At 71.3% G+C, this 11,881-nt stretch overlaps 2 protein-coding genes across 2 annotated transcripts in view; one reads left to right on the top strand and one right to left on the bottom strand.

Moving 5' to 3' along the window:
- The window catches only part of CHLNCDRAFT_145449 (hypothetical protein), a gene marked incomplete at both ends in the record, with an annotated part of 4,587 nt that extends 1,815 nt beyond the window's left edge, over positions 1–2,772 (bottom strand). The window contains 9 exons of the mRNA XM_005847904.1: positions 103–189; positions 441–479; positions 733–841; positions 1,105–1,213; positions 1,369–1,496; positions 1,696–1,798; positions 2,176–2,282; positions 2,443–2,583; positions 2,688–2,772. Coding sequence (XP_005847966.1) covers positions 103–189; positions 441–479; positions 733–841; positions 1,105–1,213; positions 1,369–1,496; positions 1,696–1,798; positions 2,176–2,282; positions 2,443–2,583; positions 2,688–2,772 — 908 coding nt within the window. The remainder of the gene's footprint in view (positions 1–102; positions 190–440; positions 480–732; positions 842–1,104; positions 1,214–1,368; positions 1,497–1,695; positions 1,799–2,175; positions 2,283–2,442; positions 2,584–2,687) is intronic.
- A 225-nt stretch (positions 2,773–2,997) lies between these two features.
- On the top strand, positions 2,998–11,646 carry CHLNCDRAFT_57765 (hypothetical protein; the record flags this gene model as incomplete). Its single annotated transcript, XM_005848064.1, has 18 exons — positions 2,998–3,081; positions 3,542–3,858; positions 4,000–4,251; positions 4,410–4,496; positions 4,589–4,759; positions 4,887–5,214; positions 5,335–5,530; positions 5,658–6,168; positions 6,532–6,669; positions 7,068–7,477; positions 7,658–7,818; positions 8,092–8,518; positions 8,799–8,992; positions 9,270–9,422; positions 9,605–10,239; positions 10,424–10,583; positions 10,748–10,980; positions 11,229–11,646. The coding sequence occupies exons 10-18, from the start codon at positions 7,168–7,170 to the stop codon at positions 11,644–11,646; spliced, it is 2,691 nt and encodes an 896-aa protein (XP_005848126.1). The 5' UTR covers positions 2,998–3,081; positions 3,542–3,858; positions 4,000–4,251; positions 4,410–4,496; positions 4,589–4,759; positions 4,887–5,214; positions 5,335–5,530; positions 5,658–6,168; positions 6,532–6,669; positions 7,068–7,167.
- Between the last annotated feature and the right edge of the window lie 235 nt (positions 11,647–11,881).

Genomic DNA, 11,881 nt, shown 5'->3' with positions numbered 1-11,881 from the left:
GCGGGCAGCCCTGCCCCCAGCCTGCCCGAGCCGCGGGCCTCGGCAAGTCTCGAGGCAAGGGCGGCGAGGCACAACACAGCGCAGCGGGCCCAGCCGCGGCACCTGTTGGGGCACTTCATTGGGTAAAAGACGAGCGTGTCGTGTTTCACGCCGCCGGCCGCCTCGCCCGCCGGGTGTGTGGAGAACCAGCTGCATGCAGCGGGCGGGGCGGGCGTTTGCTTGCCACAGGTGCAGGACTGGAGGCGCCAGGGCAGGGAGCACTGGATGGTGCGGCTCCGGCGCCCGCTCCCCTGCCGCCGCCTGGGCTGTGGCCCAGGCTTTTCATGCAAAGACTGAACTGAACTTTTCATGCAAAGGCTGAACTGAACTTTTCATGCAAAGACTGAACTGTGGCCCATGCTTTCCATGCAAATACTGGGGGGCATGCGGGCGGTACTCACTTGTTGGGGAAGACGGCGTCGGGGGTGCCATGAGACAGGCTGTACAGCGGGAGCAGCGGGGCAGGGGGTCAGGCCATGAATACGTAGCGGCGCTGGCATGGCGGGGCCAGGCGATGGTAGGAGCAGGAGAGCGCCACAACAGCCGCACTCAGCCCCGCATGCGCCAGCCGCCCACCACACCGCTGCGCTGGCCCATCCCCACCGCCACGCCGCCCCCATCCCTCCGCCGCGCTCCCATCCCTCCGCCCCGCTCCCAGCGCTCGGCAGCCAGGCCCCCAGCGCCCCTGCACACCTGTGCTGGAACAGGTTGACCTTCACCCCCGCCACCTCCGTAAGCTCATGGTGAAGTCCCGCAAACTCCCGCAGCACGCGCTTGGTCACAGACAGCGGCGGCGGCTGGCCTGCAGGGTGGGGGGCGCCGGCCGGCGGCGGCAGGGGTGGCTGGGTCAGGGTTCGCGGGGCAGGTCTGCCACGCGTGTAGCCTGTGGCCGGGCCAGACATCCCTCCCTGCCTGCCGCCCGGCGGCCTGGCTGCCCAGCGGCCTCCCTGGCCAGCAGCCCACACCCGCCAGGAGCGCCTACCCCTCACAATCACCCACCCACCCACCCAAACATGCACACACACACGCGCGCACACACGCGCGCACGCACGCATGCATGCCCACCTGCCGCGACCCCCGGCGGGTCAAAGGAGTTGACCGCAGAATTCATGAAGGTGTTGTCCTGCGCCGCCTGGTCGTTAAACACAAAGGCGGTGGGGGCCACCATCAGCACCTGCGGGCACAAAGGCGGGTGGGTGTGCGAGGGGAGGCGGGCAGGCACAGGCGGGGTGAGCGTGCGACGGTGGATGCGCCGGGGCGCGCCCGACGCGCTGGCGGGGCTCGCGCAGCCCGCCCGCGGGGCCCGCCCGCGGGGGCCGCCCCGCGCACCTCGTTTGTGGACTGCTTGATGCCGCGGTGGGCGGCCTTGGCAGAGGTGGAGGTGCCTGCGGCCGCCGCCGCCACTTCTGGCACCAGGATTGTGTGCATGTCGTGCTGCTTGAAGAAGCGGAGCAGGTCTGCGTGTTGCCGGGAAGGGAGAGGAGAGGGCAGGGGACTCAAATGAGGAGGCAGGGTGGGGAGGGGTGCCGGGAAGCGTGCGCGTGGGCCCGCTGACGGCGGCAGGGACTGATTCCGGCAGACCCTGCTGCCCACCCCCCTTTGCCCCGACGCATGCAGGCACGGCGCGCGTGTGGTTTTTACTTCATTGTACTGCACCTGTGCCCACTGTGCGCAGCCTGTACTGCCCATCCTCCGCCAGCTCATAGTCGTCCACGATGAGGCGGTTGTGGGGGTGGGTGAGGTCGGAGGCCACAGCCACCTGCAGCGGCGGCGGCAGCAGCAGCAGGGCTTGCAGGTGCAGGGGGTATGCGCATGGAGGCGGGCAGGTTGTGGCAACACGGCAGGCGGCAGCAGGGAGGCCATGGTGCCATGCGGGGAAGCGGGAGGGAGGCCTGCCGCAGGTGCAGCGCCCGCAGCGCAGCAACCGACAGCCGTGCCCAGGCATGCATGCATGCGCTGGCTCGAGCGGCACGGCAGCCGGCAGCCCGAGCGGGCGCCGTGGCGCGGCCCGGCCGGCTGGCCCCGCAGCCGCCGCCTTGCGCAGCAGCGCGCGGGAGCTGCAGCCCAGCCAGTCAAGGGCAGCCAAGGCAGGCATGCCAGCCCAGGCGCTGTGCGTCAAGGCAAGGCAAGGCGGACCTTGTCGGGGCCCAGCGCCGCCACTTCCTGCGCCAGCGCCCGGTGGCTGTCGTCGTGGGCGCCAAAGGCGTCCCGCACCACCGCCACATGCGAGGGCAGCTGGTTGCCTGCAGGGTGCAATGGGGGCCGCCACGAGGCGGGTGGTGGCGGTCAACCGACGCCCAGCGGCGACCGCTGCACGCGCCTCGGCTGTGGGGCGCTGGTCGGCGTGGCTGGCAGCCAGCTGCACAGGAGGGAATGCCCAGCTGCACCCTGCAGCCTGCAGACCTGCGTAGCCGGCCTCAGTAAGCTTGGAGGCGGGCAGGCGGGCCAGCGCGCCCCAGGGCCGCTCGTGCAGCCGCACCAGCACCGGCACGCCTGCCTTGTCGCTCAGGGGGACAAACTCGCCGAAGCCGGTGTCATGGATGGCTGCAGGGGTGGCGGGGGCTTGTGCATTGCGCTTGAAACAGGCAGAGGTGGAGGCCCAGCTCGGAACAGCATCTGGGTGTTGAGCCCAAGTGCGGCTGCCCCACCTTTCTCTGGCAGCGAGGACAGCTGCCTCAGCAGTCCCGGGGGCCCCGCCGCCTGCAGCAGCCGCTTCCCCGCGCGCTGCAGCATTTTGCCAAGCTGTCCTGGGCCCTGGGCGGCGCAGAAGAAGCTATGGGGGCAGTAGCAGCCTTCTGCAACCGCACAGAAACGCGCCGGGACAGGCAGGCCACCTTGATGAAGCCTTTCCATTTTGGCCGCCGCCGCCGCCAGGTGGCCGGCCTATGCATGGTTGGCGAAGAGGTGCCCATCTCAGGCCGATGCCAATGCCTAGTCGCGTTGAATGCATGAGACCGCATGCAGGCGATAGTAAAGGCAATCATGGGGGGGCCGAGACTAACTGCCGTCCAGCAGCGGGAGCGCCCAGGATGTGGGCCCCAGGTGCGCCGAGCGCTGGCACGCCGCCGACTCACTGAGGCACTCAACAAGCCTCAGATCATTGAATTGATGTGCCGATCAATGCTGCTTGTTGTGAAAGCTCTGCTCGCCGTCGGCGCTCGCTCACCGCCATGCGTGGCTGCCGCCGCATGTGGTCAGCTCAACCGTGTCGATTGCGCGGGCCCAGCTTCTCCTTCATCCAGTCCTGCTTGAACTGCCCCCCACCAGTTGTGCGGCTGGCCTCGCCACTATGGGCGAACCTTTCGCGGTGCTCATGCCGGAAGAGCATGCCGGAAGAGCAAACCCCGAGCTGCCAGTGGTGGTAAGTTGCAGCGCTCAGGACGCCGAAGTGCTTGTCGGGCAGCTGCGCCCTGCCGCCACCCGCCACCGCCTGCCGCCACCGCCCGTCGTCGCGACTGCCCACCCAGGCAACATGCCCCACCACCACCCTTTTGCGCCCCAGGTGCTGATGGGATGGGTGGAGGCGCAGCGGGACGGCGCCCTGCTCAAGTACGCCGAGCTGCTGGCGGGCGCGGGCTACCCCAGCTGCCGCTCGGTGCAGCCGACGGCCACCGCCTTCTCGCCGCTGGACCGCACGCGGCGGGGCTGGGCCCTGGCCCTGCTGCGCCACCTGGAGGCTCACGGCCTGTGGCCGCAGCGCCGCCTGGTGCTGTACGCCTTCTCCAACGGCGGCGCCTTTGTGGTGGAGCAGTTCCTGCGGCTGGCAGAGACGCACCCACGGCGAGCGGTGGCTCTGCTGGCGCGCGCCGCCCCGCACACGTTGCCCTGCTCCAGCTTGAGCTACGGGCTACCTTGAGCGTAGCCCATCCTGATGCACCAAGCGCTGCCCCACTCCCCAGCCAGACAGCCTGAGACCCTGCGGGCCTTGCCCTCGCCCTGCCGCGCCCCGCCTGGCCGCAGGTATGTGCGGCTGCCCGCCAGCGTGGCGGGATTCGTCTTCGACTCGGCGCCCGCCTTCATGCACCCGGGCGCGCTGCAGCGCGTGATTGCGGCCAGCGAGCCGCCCAGCCTGCGCCGCTGGCTCAAGACCTCATACTATGCGGCGCTGACGCGGCTGGGGCCGCTGCTGTCGGGCGGCGGGCCGCCTCGCTTCGAGGCCTTCTGGCAGAACATGGAACGCCTGGACTGGGCCCCCTGCCTCTTCCTCTACAGGTGCTTTGATTGCTTGCGCTGGCTGTTGGATGGCTGGCTGGCCGGTGCGGCACCGATGTCAGGCCGGCGACGCCATGCCGGCTATGCCTCCAGATACACTCGCCACACTTGACACATGGGCTCTCCCAATGCGATGCCCATGCCGTGCATCTACGCAGCGCTGATGACCCGCTGTGTGATGGAGCCAAGGTGGATGAGTTGGTGGTGGCCAAGCGGCGGCGCGGCCAGGATGTGCACGCGCATCGGTGGGAGCGCTCGGGGCACGTGTCCCACCTGCGGCACCACACGCAGGAGTACACCGCCCTGCTGCTGCACTTCCTGGCGTCGCTGCCGGCAGCGCATGGGGCGGCGGCAGGGGCAGGAGCAGGAGGGGCAGGAGGAGGAGCAGCAACCGTGCGATCGAGGATGTAGGCGCATGCTGGAATGTAAATGTATTTGATGCCATTGGATTGCCCCTTGAGTTACACAAGCATTGTAAAGACTCTAGAGTGTTTCCCATCTTGGCGAGGTCAGCAGATGGCGGCGGCGGCTGGCGCCACGTCATCGCGCCGAATTGCAGGGCCCTGCAGCAATGGGGACGACACTTCAATGGCGTGCTGCTGCTCCTTGCCATCTGCTGCGCGCTTTCCAGGCAGCAGGCCCCGCAGAGGTCGCCATGGTGCGGTCTGTGCAGCACAGCAGGGACCTCCTGATGGAGAATCAATTGAAATGCTGGGTTTTACACTTATTCTGGATGACATAGTGAGCCCGAACGGCACCAGCAGCATGGGCCGCCTGGGCGGCGGCGGGCCGCAGGCTCTGTGGGGGTACCAGCTGCAGCAAGGGCAGACGGCTCGCGTGGCGCTGGCAGCTGGGGTGGGCCCCGACCTGCCGGAGGAGTGTGTGGCGTGGCTGGAGGCCAGCAGCATAGACACGGGGGCGCTGCTGCGCCTGGAGGACCGCAAGACGCCGCGGGCGTGGCAGGTGGGCCCCAGCTGCCTGACAAGGGGAACCCCGCCGCCGTCGGATTGGGGCTGGGTGGATGAACTGCACAAGCGGCACTCCACTGATCCCTTGGTGGTGGCCTTCATTGCTGGGGTGCAGATACTGGAAGAAGACGGGCGGCGGCACGAGATCTGGCGCACACCCTTCACGCCGCAGCTCGTCGCCATGCTGCGGCCCGGGCTGGCGCAGCTGCCGCCGGCCTACCAGGCCGCCCGGAACTTCCACGTCGGCGTGCACCCAGAGGAGCCGTCTCTGCCGCTGCTGCGGGAGCTGCGGCAAGCTGCCGGGAGTCAAGGTGTGGCGGCGTGCTCGACTCGGCACCTGTCCTGCCTCATCCACCTGCCCTGCGGCTGCCTTCAAGTGACAGGACATCGGGGTTTCTTCAAGCCCTCCACCCATTCCCATGCTCCCATTCCATGTAGGCTTGGTGAGCGCCGAGACGTTTGCGGCGGCCTCTGCCGCGGTACCGCCAGCCGCGCTTGTCTCGTTCATGCAGCTGCTGGATGTCTTCTCTCCCAATGAGGCAGAGGCGTACAGCATGCTGTTTGGGCCCAGTGCAGAGGTCCCTGAGCCCGCCCGCAGCGAGCCCCGGCGGCTGACCGAGCCTTTCCTAGAGGCTGGTGCCGCGCTGGTTGCGCTGCGGCGGGGCGAGCGAGGCGCGGTGGTGCACGAGCGTGCCAGCGGCCAGGCCTTTGTGGTGCCGGCCTTCCCCCGCACCGCCGTGGTGGATCCCACCGGCTGTGGCAACGCGTTTTGCGGCGCGCTGCTGGCGGCGTGGGTGGCTGGCGAGGGCCTGGCGGCGGCCGCCGCCTGGGGATGCTCCGCAGGCAGCCTCATGGCCGAGCACCGCGGCACGCCGGCGGCCACGCCGCGGCAGCTGGCTGCAGAGGCCCGGCGCCGCCAGGCTGAGCTGCTGGGCATGGCGGCGCCGTTGTGAGCGTGCGGGACGTTGCGTCCCGTGCCGCCAATACAAGTTAGATTCTTGTTTACATCCGAGTTTACGCTCCTGCCTGGCCCAGTGTCATTTCCCCCATCCTCCCCCCAGGCAACAGCAGTAGTAAGAGGCCAGATGAGGGGGAATGGCCACTGCACAACCCGGCGTGTGCGGCGCCGGGACGGCGTGCGGTGGCCTTGGTCCAGGTTCCTCCTGCAAAAGGCACGGGCGCCCTCGTACACGTTTGCGGTCTGCATTGATCTCCCTCGTAGATCTGGATGAGAAACGCCGATTGGGGCTGCTGATTCCTTCACATGGGTCATGGCCTCCGGCCACCTCGGGCCTGAGCTTGCTCACTACAGTGCTAAGCGGCGGGTGCTCAGCAAATCGCCCTTCCCACCCCTCTTTGCTCAAGCTCGCATCCTCATTTTTTCGCCCCACTGCTGCAAACGGGTGCAGTTCTACAGGAGAGACGGCGATTGGGGGTGCACTTGGAGAAGGTGCGCAGGCCGCTGCTGGCCAGTGCTGCTCAGGGGTGGCCATGGGGAGTGCTGGCAGCGGGCAGGGGAGGGCCAGCGCCCGCTCTCCGCCGAGGGCTGCCCCAATCCCTGTTGCGCTGGGGTTGCTTGCTGGATGCTGCGGGTTGCTGGATCTGCCCAGGCGATGCTGGTGGAAGCAACGCAACCCGCCCAGCGGAGGCTGGGTGGCCCCTCAGTCACGCCTGGTGGGCCGCCGCTCTCCCGGCGCGGCCCAGGCTTTGGCGTGGGCCTCATCCCCTCTGTGCCGTATGGGGCAGCCAATCCGAGCCCGCGGGGCCAGCTGTGGCGTTAGGGCTTGCCACACGTGGGTGCAGCAGCCCCTGCCGACTGCTGTTGCTGCTGCTCCCTGCTCCCTGCAGATTCGGCCCGGGCACAACAGCGCTGGGGATGACGCCGCCCAGCCTCTGTTAGGGAGCCCGCGCGCGTGACTCGCCCAGGCGACGGCCGCCGCCGGCAGCCATGCCGGGCATCGACGAGCACAAAGTGCGCGGCGGCTCGGCCCTGAGCCTCGCATTCAAGGTCAGCCCCACGGCGGGGCTGGACAAGAGCAGCCCGGTGGACAGCAACAGCTCGCAGGTGTCGTCCCAGAACACCAACGGCTGGCTGTCGTCCTCCGCGGGAAGCACGCTCGTGGCATCGCCCTCTCCCGCCGGCGACTCGCTAGCGCACGCGGCCTCGGCGCCACAGCCGACCCAGCAGCACCAGCAGCAGCAGCACCACCACCACCACCGCAGGCGGATACCATTCCTGTCGTGTTTCAGCGCGTCGGGTGCGCGCCGCCGCCAGCTGCCGCGCCGGCTTCCCGCCGCCAGTACCGCCTCGCACCCCCCGCCCCCTGCCGCTCCGCCAGCCTAGCTGGCTGCCAGCCAGCACGCTGGCGCCGATCGACCCTCACCCGCCCCTGCTTGCTGCCCCTCGGCCGCCGCCTTCGCGTGTGTCGTCTGTGCAGGGCCACAGGGCGAGGACGGCGATGTGCGGCAGCTGGCGGCGGTGTCATCCTCGGAGGTCGGCATCCGCCCCTGCTTCTACTGGCTGGAGTCTCCGGCCATGAGCGACGAAGACCGCATGTTTGCAGAGGCCAACGCTCGCTGGCTCAAATCGGACTGCCAGGTGCGGCGGCAGGCGCAGGCGGCCGCCTGTCTCCATGCAGCATCCGAGGCCCGTGCCCCAGCGCTGCGCGGCGGCGCTTGGGTGGAGTCCGTGCTGCTGCTGCTGCTGCTGCTGCTGCGTGCTGCATGCTGTTGCCGGGCGTGCGTGCAGCTGGCAGGCGGCGGCAGCTGGCAGGCGAAGCCGCTTCGCGGCACAGCGCACGGGCCCTCTCACGTCCTGCTGCATGCGGCGCCTCGCCCTCGCCCACCTACCCACCCGCCTGCCCGCCCGCAGGACGACGCGGTGGTGATCGAGCACTTTGGCGGCCTGCCGCACCAGACCTTTGCCGGCGTGTTTGACGGGCACGGCCCCTACGGCCGCAGCGCCGCCAAGTACGCCAGCACGCACCTGCCGCAGCTGCTGGCCGCCAAGGCGGCGGCGGCGGCCAGCGAGCGCAAGCGCCTGCGGGCGCTGCGGGAGGCCTTTCTGGAGGTGCATGCGGCAATGCAGGACGCCGGCGCGGTGGGCTTTGACGCCTCGCTGTCGGGCACCACCGCCTGCTGCGCGCTGCTGGTGGGGCGCCGCGTCCTGGTGGCGTCGTCGGGCGACTCGCGCGCGGTCGTGGCGCGGCACGGCGCCGGCGGCGAGCTCGAGGTGGTGCCGCTCACCTGGGACGCCAAGCCCTCGCTGCCACAGGAGGAGAGCCGCATACTGATGGCGGGTGCGCCTCCCAGGGCGGGCGGGGAGCGGCTGCAGGGGCAGCCCCGCGCCGCCGCCGCCGCTGCCGTCGGGCTGGTCGCCTGCCGGGGCTTGGTGTTTGTTGTTCTGTGAGACAGCCCTGCGCTGCGCTGCCGCGCTGTGGCCGGCTGCCTGCCCGCCAGCGCGCCGCCGTGGCTCGCCCGCCCCGCCAGCCTTGGCACACGCCCTCCTCCCCCTCCCTCCCTCTCACCCCGCGTGCTCCCTCCCTCCCTGTCTCCCTTCCCGCGTCGCCCCTGCCGCAGGCGGCGTGGTGAAGCAGCTGCTGGATGAGCGGGGGCAGCGGGTGGGCGCATACCGCGTCTTCCGCCGCGGCGACGACGTGCTGCCGGGGCTGGCCATGTCGCGCTCCCTGGGCGACCTGTACGCGCACGCCGTGGGCGTCAGCCCCGAGCCCATCCTCAACACATACACGCTGGGCGAGCGGGACCTGTTCCTGGTGGGTGGAGGGGGCGGGGCGGGTGGGTGGGTGTGGGCAGGGTGGGTTGGTCGGAGGCCAGGCCGGAGGTCAGTCTGGGGCCGGGGCTGAGGCCTGGGCCGGGCCGGGTTGGGCGCTGCGCAGCCGCCTCCATCGAGCCCGGCCGCGCCCGGCCGCCGCCAGCCAGCGTTCAGACACCCGCACCCAGGCACCCACCGCGCCGGTGCCCCGCCGCCCTCCCCTTCCCCTGCTGATCCCCACCTGCCCCCCCTTGCTTATTTCCACCTCCCCCCATCAGATCCTGGCCACCGACGGCCTGTGGGACATCATGGATAATGCCGCCGCCGCCGACTTTGTGGACCGGTACAAGGCGCGGCGCGACGCGCATGTGTCGTGCGCCGAGGCGCTCACGCTGGAGGCGCAGGAGCGGTGGAAGGCGCTGCATGATGAGGTGAGGGAGGCGTGGCGGTGGTGGTGGTGGCTGGGCTTGGGGTGGTGGGGGGCGTGGCTGGAGGAGCGGGGCGGGGCGGGGCGAGGGCCGGCGGCGCCTGCCTGCCGACTGCCCGCTGGCTGCCCCTGCTGCCTCCTCCGCCTCACCACCTCCCTCCTTTCCTCCCCTCCTTTCCTCCCCAGGCCATCGTGGACGACATCTCCTGCGTCATCCTGCACACCGCGGGCCTGCCGCCGCCCGAGCGCCAGGCCAGCGTGCCGCGCCCGCTGGCGCGCGCCGCCTCGTGCAACGACGAGGCCAACGAACTTTACCTGCAGTGGCGGCTGGAGCGGGACCGCAACCCCTCCAACCACAAGCCGCAGCAGTACTTCCGGCACCTGTACCACGATGATGAGGAGCAGCAGCAGAAGGAGGAGGGGCAGGGGCAGGGGCAGGGCGCATCGCAGCCCGTGGCGGCGGCGCCGGCGGCGGCGGGAGTTGAGGACGCGGCGGGCACGCCGCCCGGCGCGGCGGCCGGCCTGGACGCGCCGCCGCCGCCGCCGGTCAGCCCCTTACTGCACGACGTGCCGCAGTGCGCGCGGCCCCTGCACCGCAGCGGCAGCAGCTCCGCCTCCTCCTCGGCGGCAGCCTCGGCGGCGGCCGCGGCGGTGGCCGCCGCGGCGGCGGCGGCGCCGCAGCAGCAGCCGGCGCCCTCGCCGCGGCAGGCGGGCCGCGGCAGCAGCGGGACGCTGCACCGCATGGACGACTTCTCCTCCCAGAGCCCTCACAGCTCCTTTGGAGACCTCGCCTCTGAGAGCAGCGAGCCCAGCACGCGGCGGTGAGCGGCGGCGCCCCGGGAGCGCTTCGGGCGCCCGCCTGGCTGTGCTCCGTGCTTTGGCAGCCGCCCTGCCCCGCCCGGCACGGCCCCTCGGCTGTCCGGCTGTCTGCCTGCCCGGCCTGACTCGCTCCCGTGCCTGCGTCGCGCGCCCGCCCGCCTGCCTGCCTTGGCCGCGCTGCTGCAGGGGCGGCACCTTCAGCGGGTCCTGGGGAGAGCTGCCGTCGCCGCTGACGCGGCGCAGCAGCAGCGGGCCGCAGCCGATCCCCATGCAGCGCAGGGACAGCATCTCAGAGGACGGCCCCCTCACGCTGCCTCTGGAGGCGCTGCTGCGGCCTGTGCGCAAGGTGCGGCGCCGCGCCGCGCGGCGCCCTGCACGCCCGCGCTCGCCCTCCTCGCGGCCGCCTGCCCACGCGTGCCGGCATGCCGCCTGCCACACCCGCCGGTAGCCGCCTGCCAGCCCAGGCCCGCCCACAGCCCTCGCCCCGGCCTCCTCCCCCGTCCGCCGCAGGCCTACCCCTCCACCTCCAACTTCCAGGCCCAGCTCTGCTCCTACCGGTCTGACGCCTCGCTGGCGGCCGCCGACACGCCGCGCTCGGGAGACTCAAACCTGGAGAAGAAAGTGCGGGGCGGCGTGTCGCTCTCCATCTCCACCGGCCGCCTGCAGAGCGGGCACCCCTCGGGCGGCTCCCTGCAGAGCCACTCCCTACTCACCAGCTGCAGGGCCAGCCACGACATGCTGAGGTGAGGCTGCGAGGGGCGCGCGCAGCTGGGGCTGTGAGGGGTCTAGAGTTTGGTAGGGGCAGAGGGAAGTCCCGGTGCGTGCCGCAAGTGGAGGAGGGCGGCGCGCCGCGCCTGCTGCCCCAGCCGCGCCAGCCACCCACGCCGCCGCGCGCTTCTGCGGGCCGCCGGCCTCGCGTGCCTCCTCGCCTCCCCTCACCCCCTGCCCCCTCCCTGCCCCCTCCCACCCTCCCCTGCCCTGCCTGCCGCAGCAGCGGGCGGCGATCCCAGCAAGAGGACCGCCTGCTCAGCAGCGGCACCAGCTCTCCCGGCGACTCGCTGCTGGGGACGCCGCTGTCGCCGCACCTCAGCCCCGTCGTGGTGCCGCTGGGAGGGTACAGCCGGGTGCACGCGCAGCAGCCGCTGCACTCCGCCCGGGTGCTGCAGCCCTGCGGCACCATCGGCGGCAGCGGCAGCAGCAGCGGCGGCGGCGGCGGAGGAGGGGTGCAGCTGGCGCGGGCGTCGGCGCCGGCCGGCGCCGCCGCCTCCCTGGCTGACATGGTGCAGCGCGGCAGCCAGCTCAGCCGCACCGCCAGCGACTGCGCCGGCCTGGTGCAGGCGGTGGCGGTGACCCAGGCCGGCCGCCTGGGCGTAGCGCAGGCCCCCAGCAGCCCCGCGGCCCGCCCCTGATGCCTGCCTCAACCCCGCTGGCGCCCCAGGGGCCAGGCCGCCTGCGCCTGCTCCCGCCAGCGCCGCAACACGCACTGCAATAACGCCGTCTGGCCCTCGGGTGCCGACGGCGCCGCTTATCCCACCACTTTCCCTCGGCAGAAGCCGCAGATGTACCCTAGCCTATCCCACCCTCCCACCCCACCCAAACCCGCTCACCCGGCCAACCCTGCTGGGCGCCGGTTCAAATGCCACC

The sequence above is a fragment of the Chlorella variabilis genome (assembly GCF_000147415.1).
Source record: "Chlorella variabilis unplaced genomic scaffold CHLNCscaffold_9, whole genome shotgun sequence".
Taxonomy (NCBI): domain Eukaryota; kingdom Viridiplantae; phylum Chlorophyta; class Trebouxiophyceae; order Chlorellales; family Chlorellaceae; genus Chlorella; species Chlorella variabilis.
Note: the sequence above shows the minus strand (reverse complement) of the source record. Positions and strands in the feature narration are given on the sequence as shown.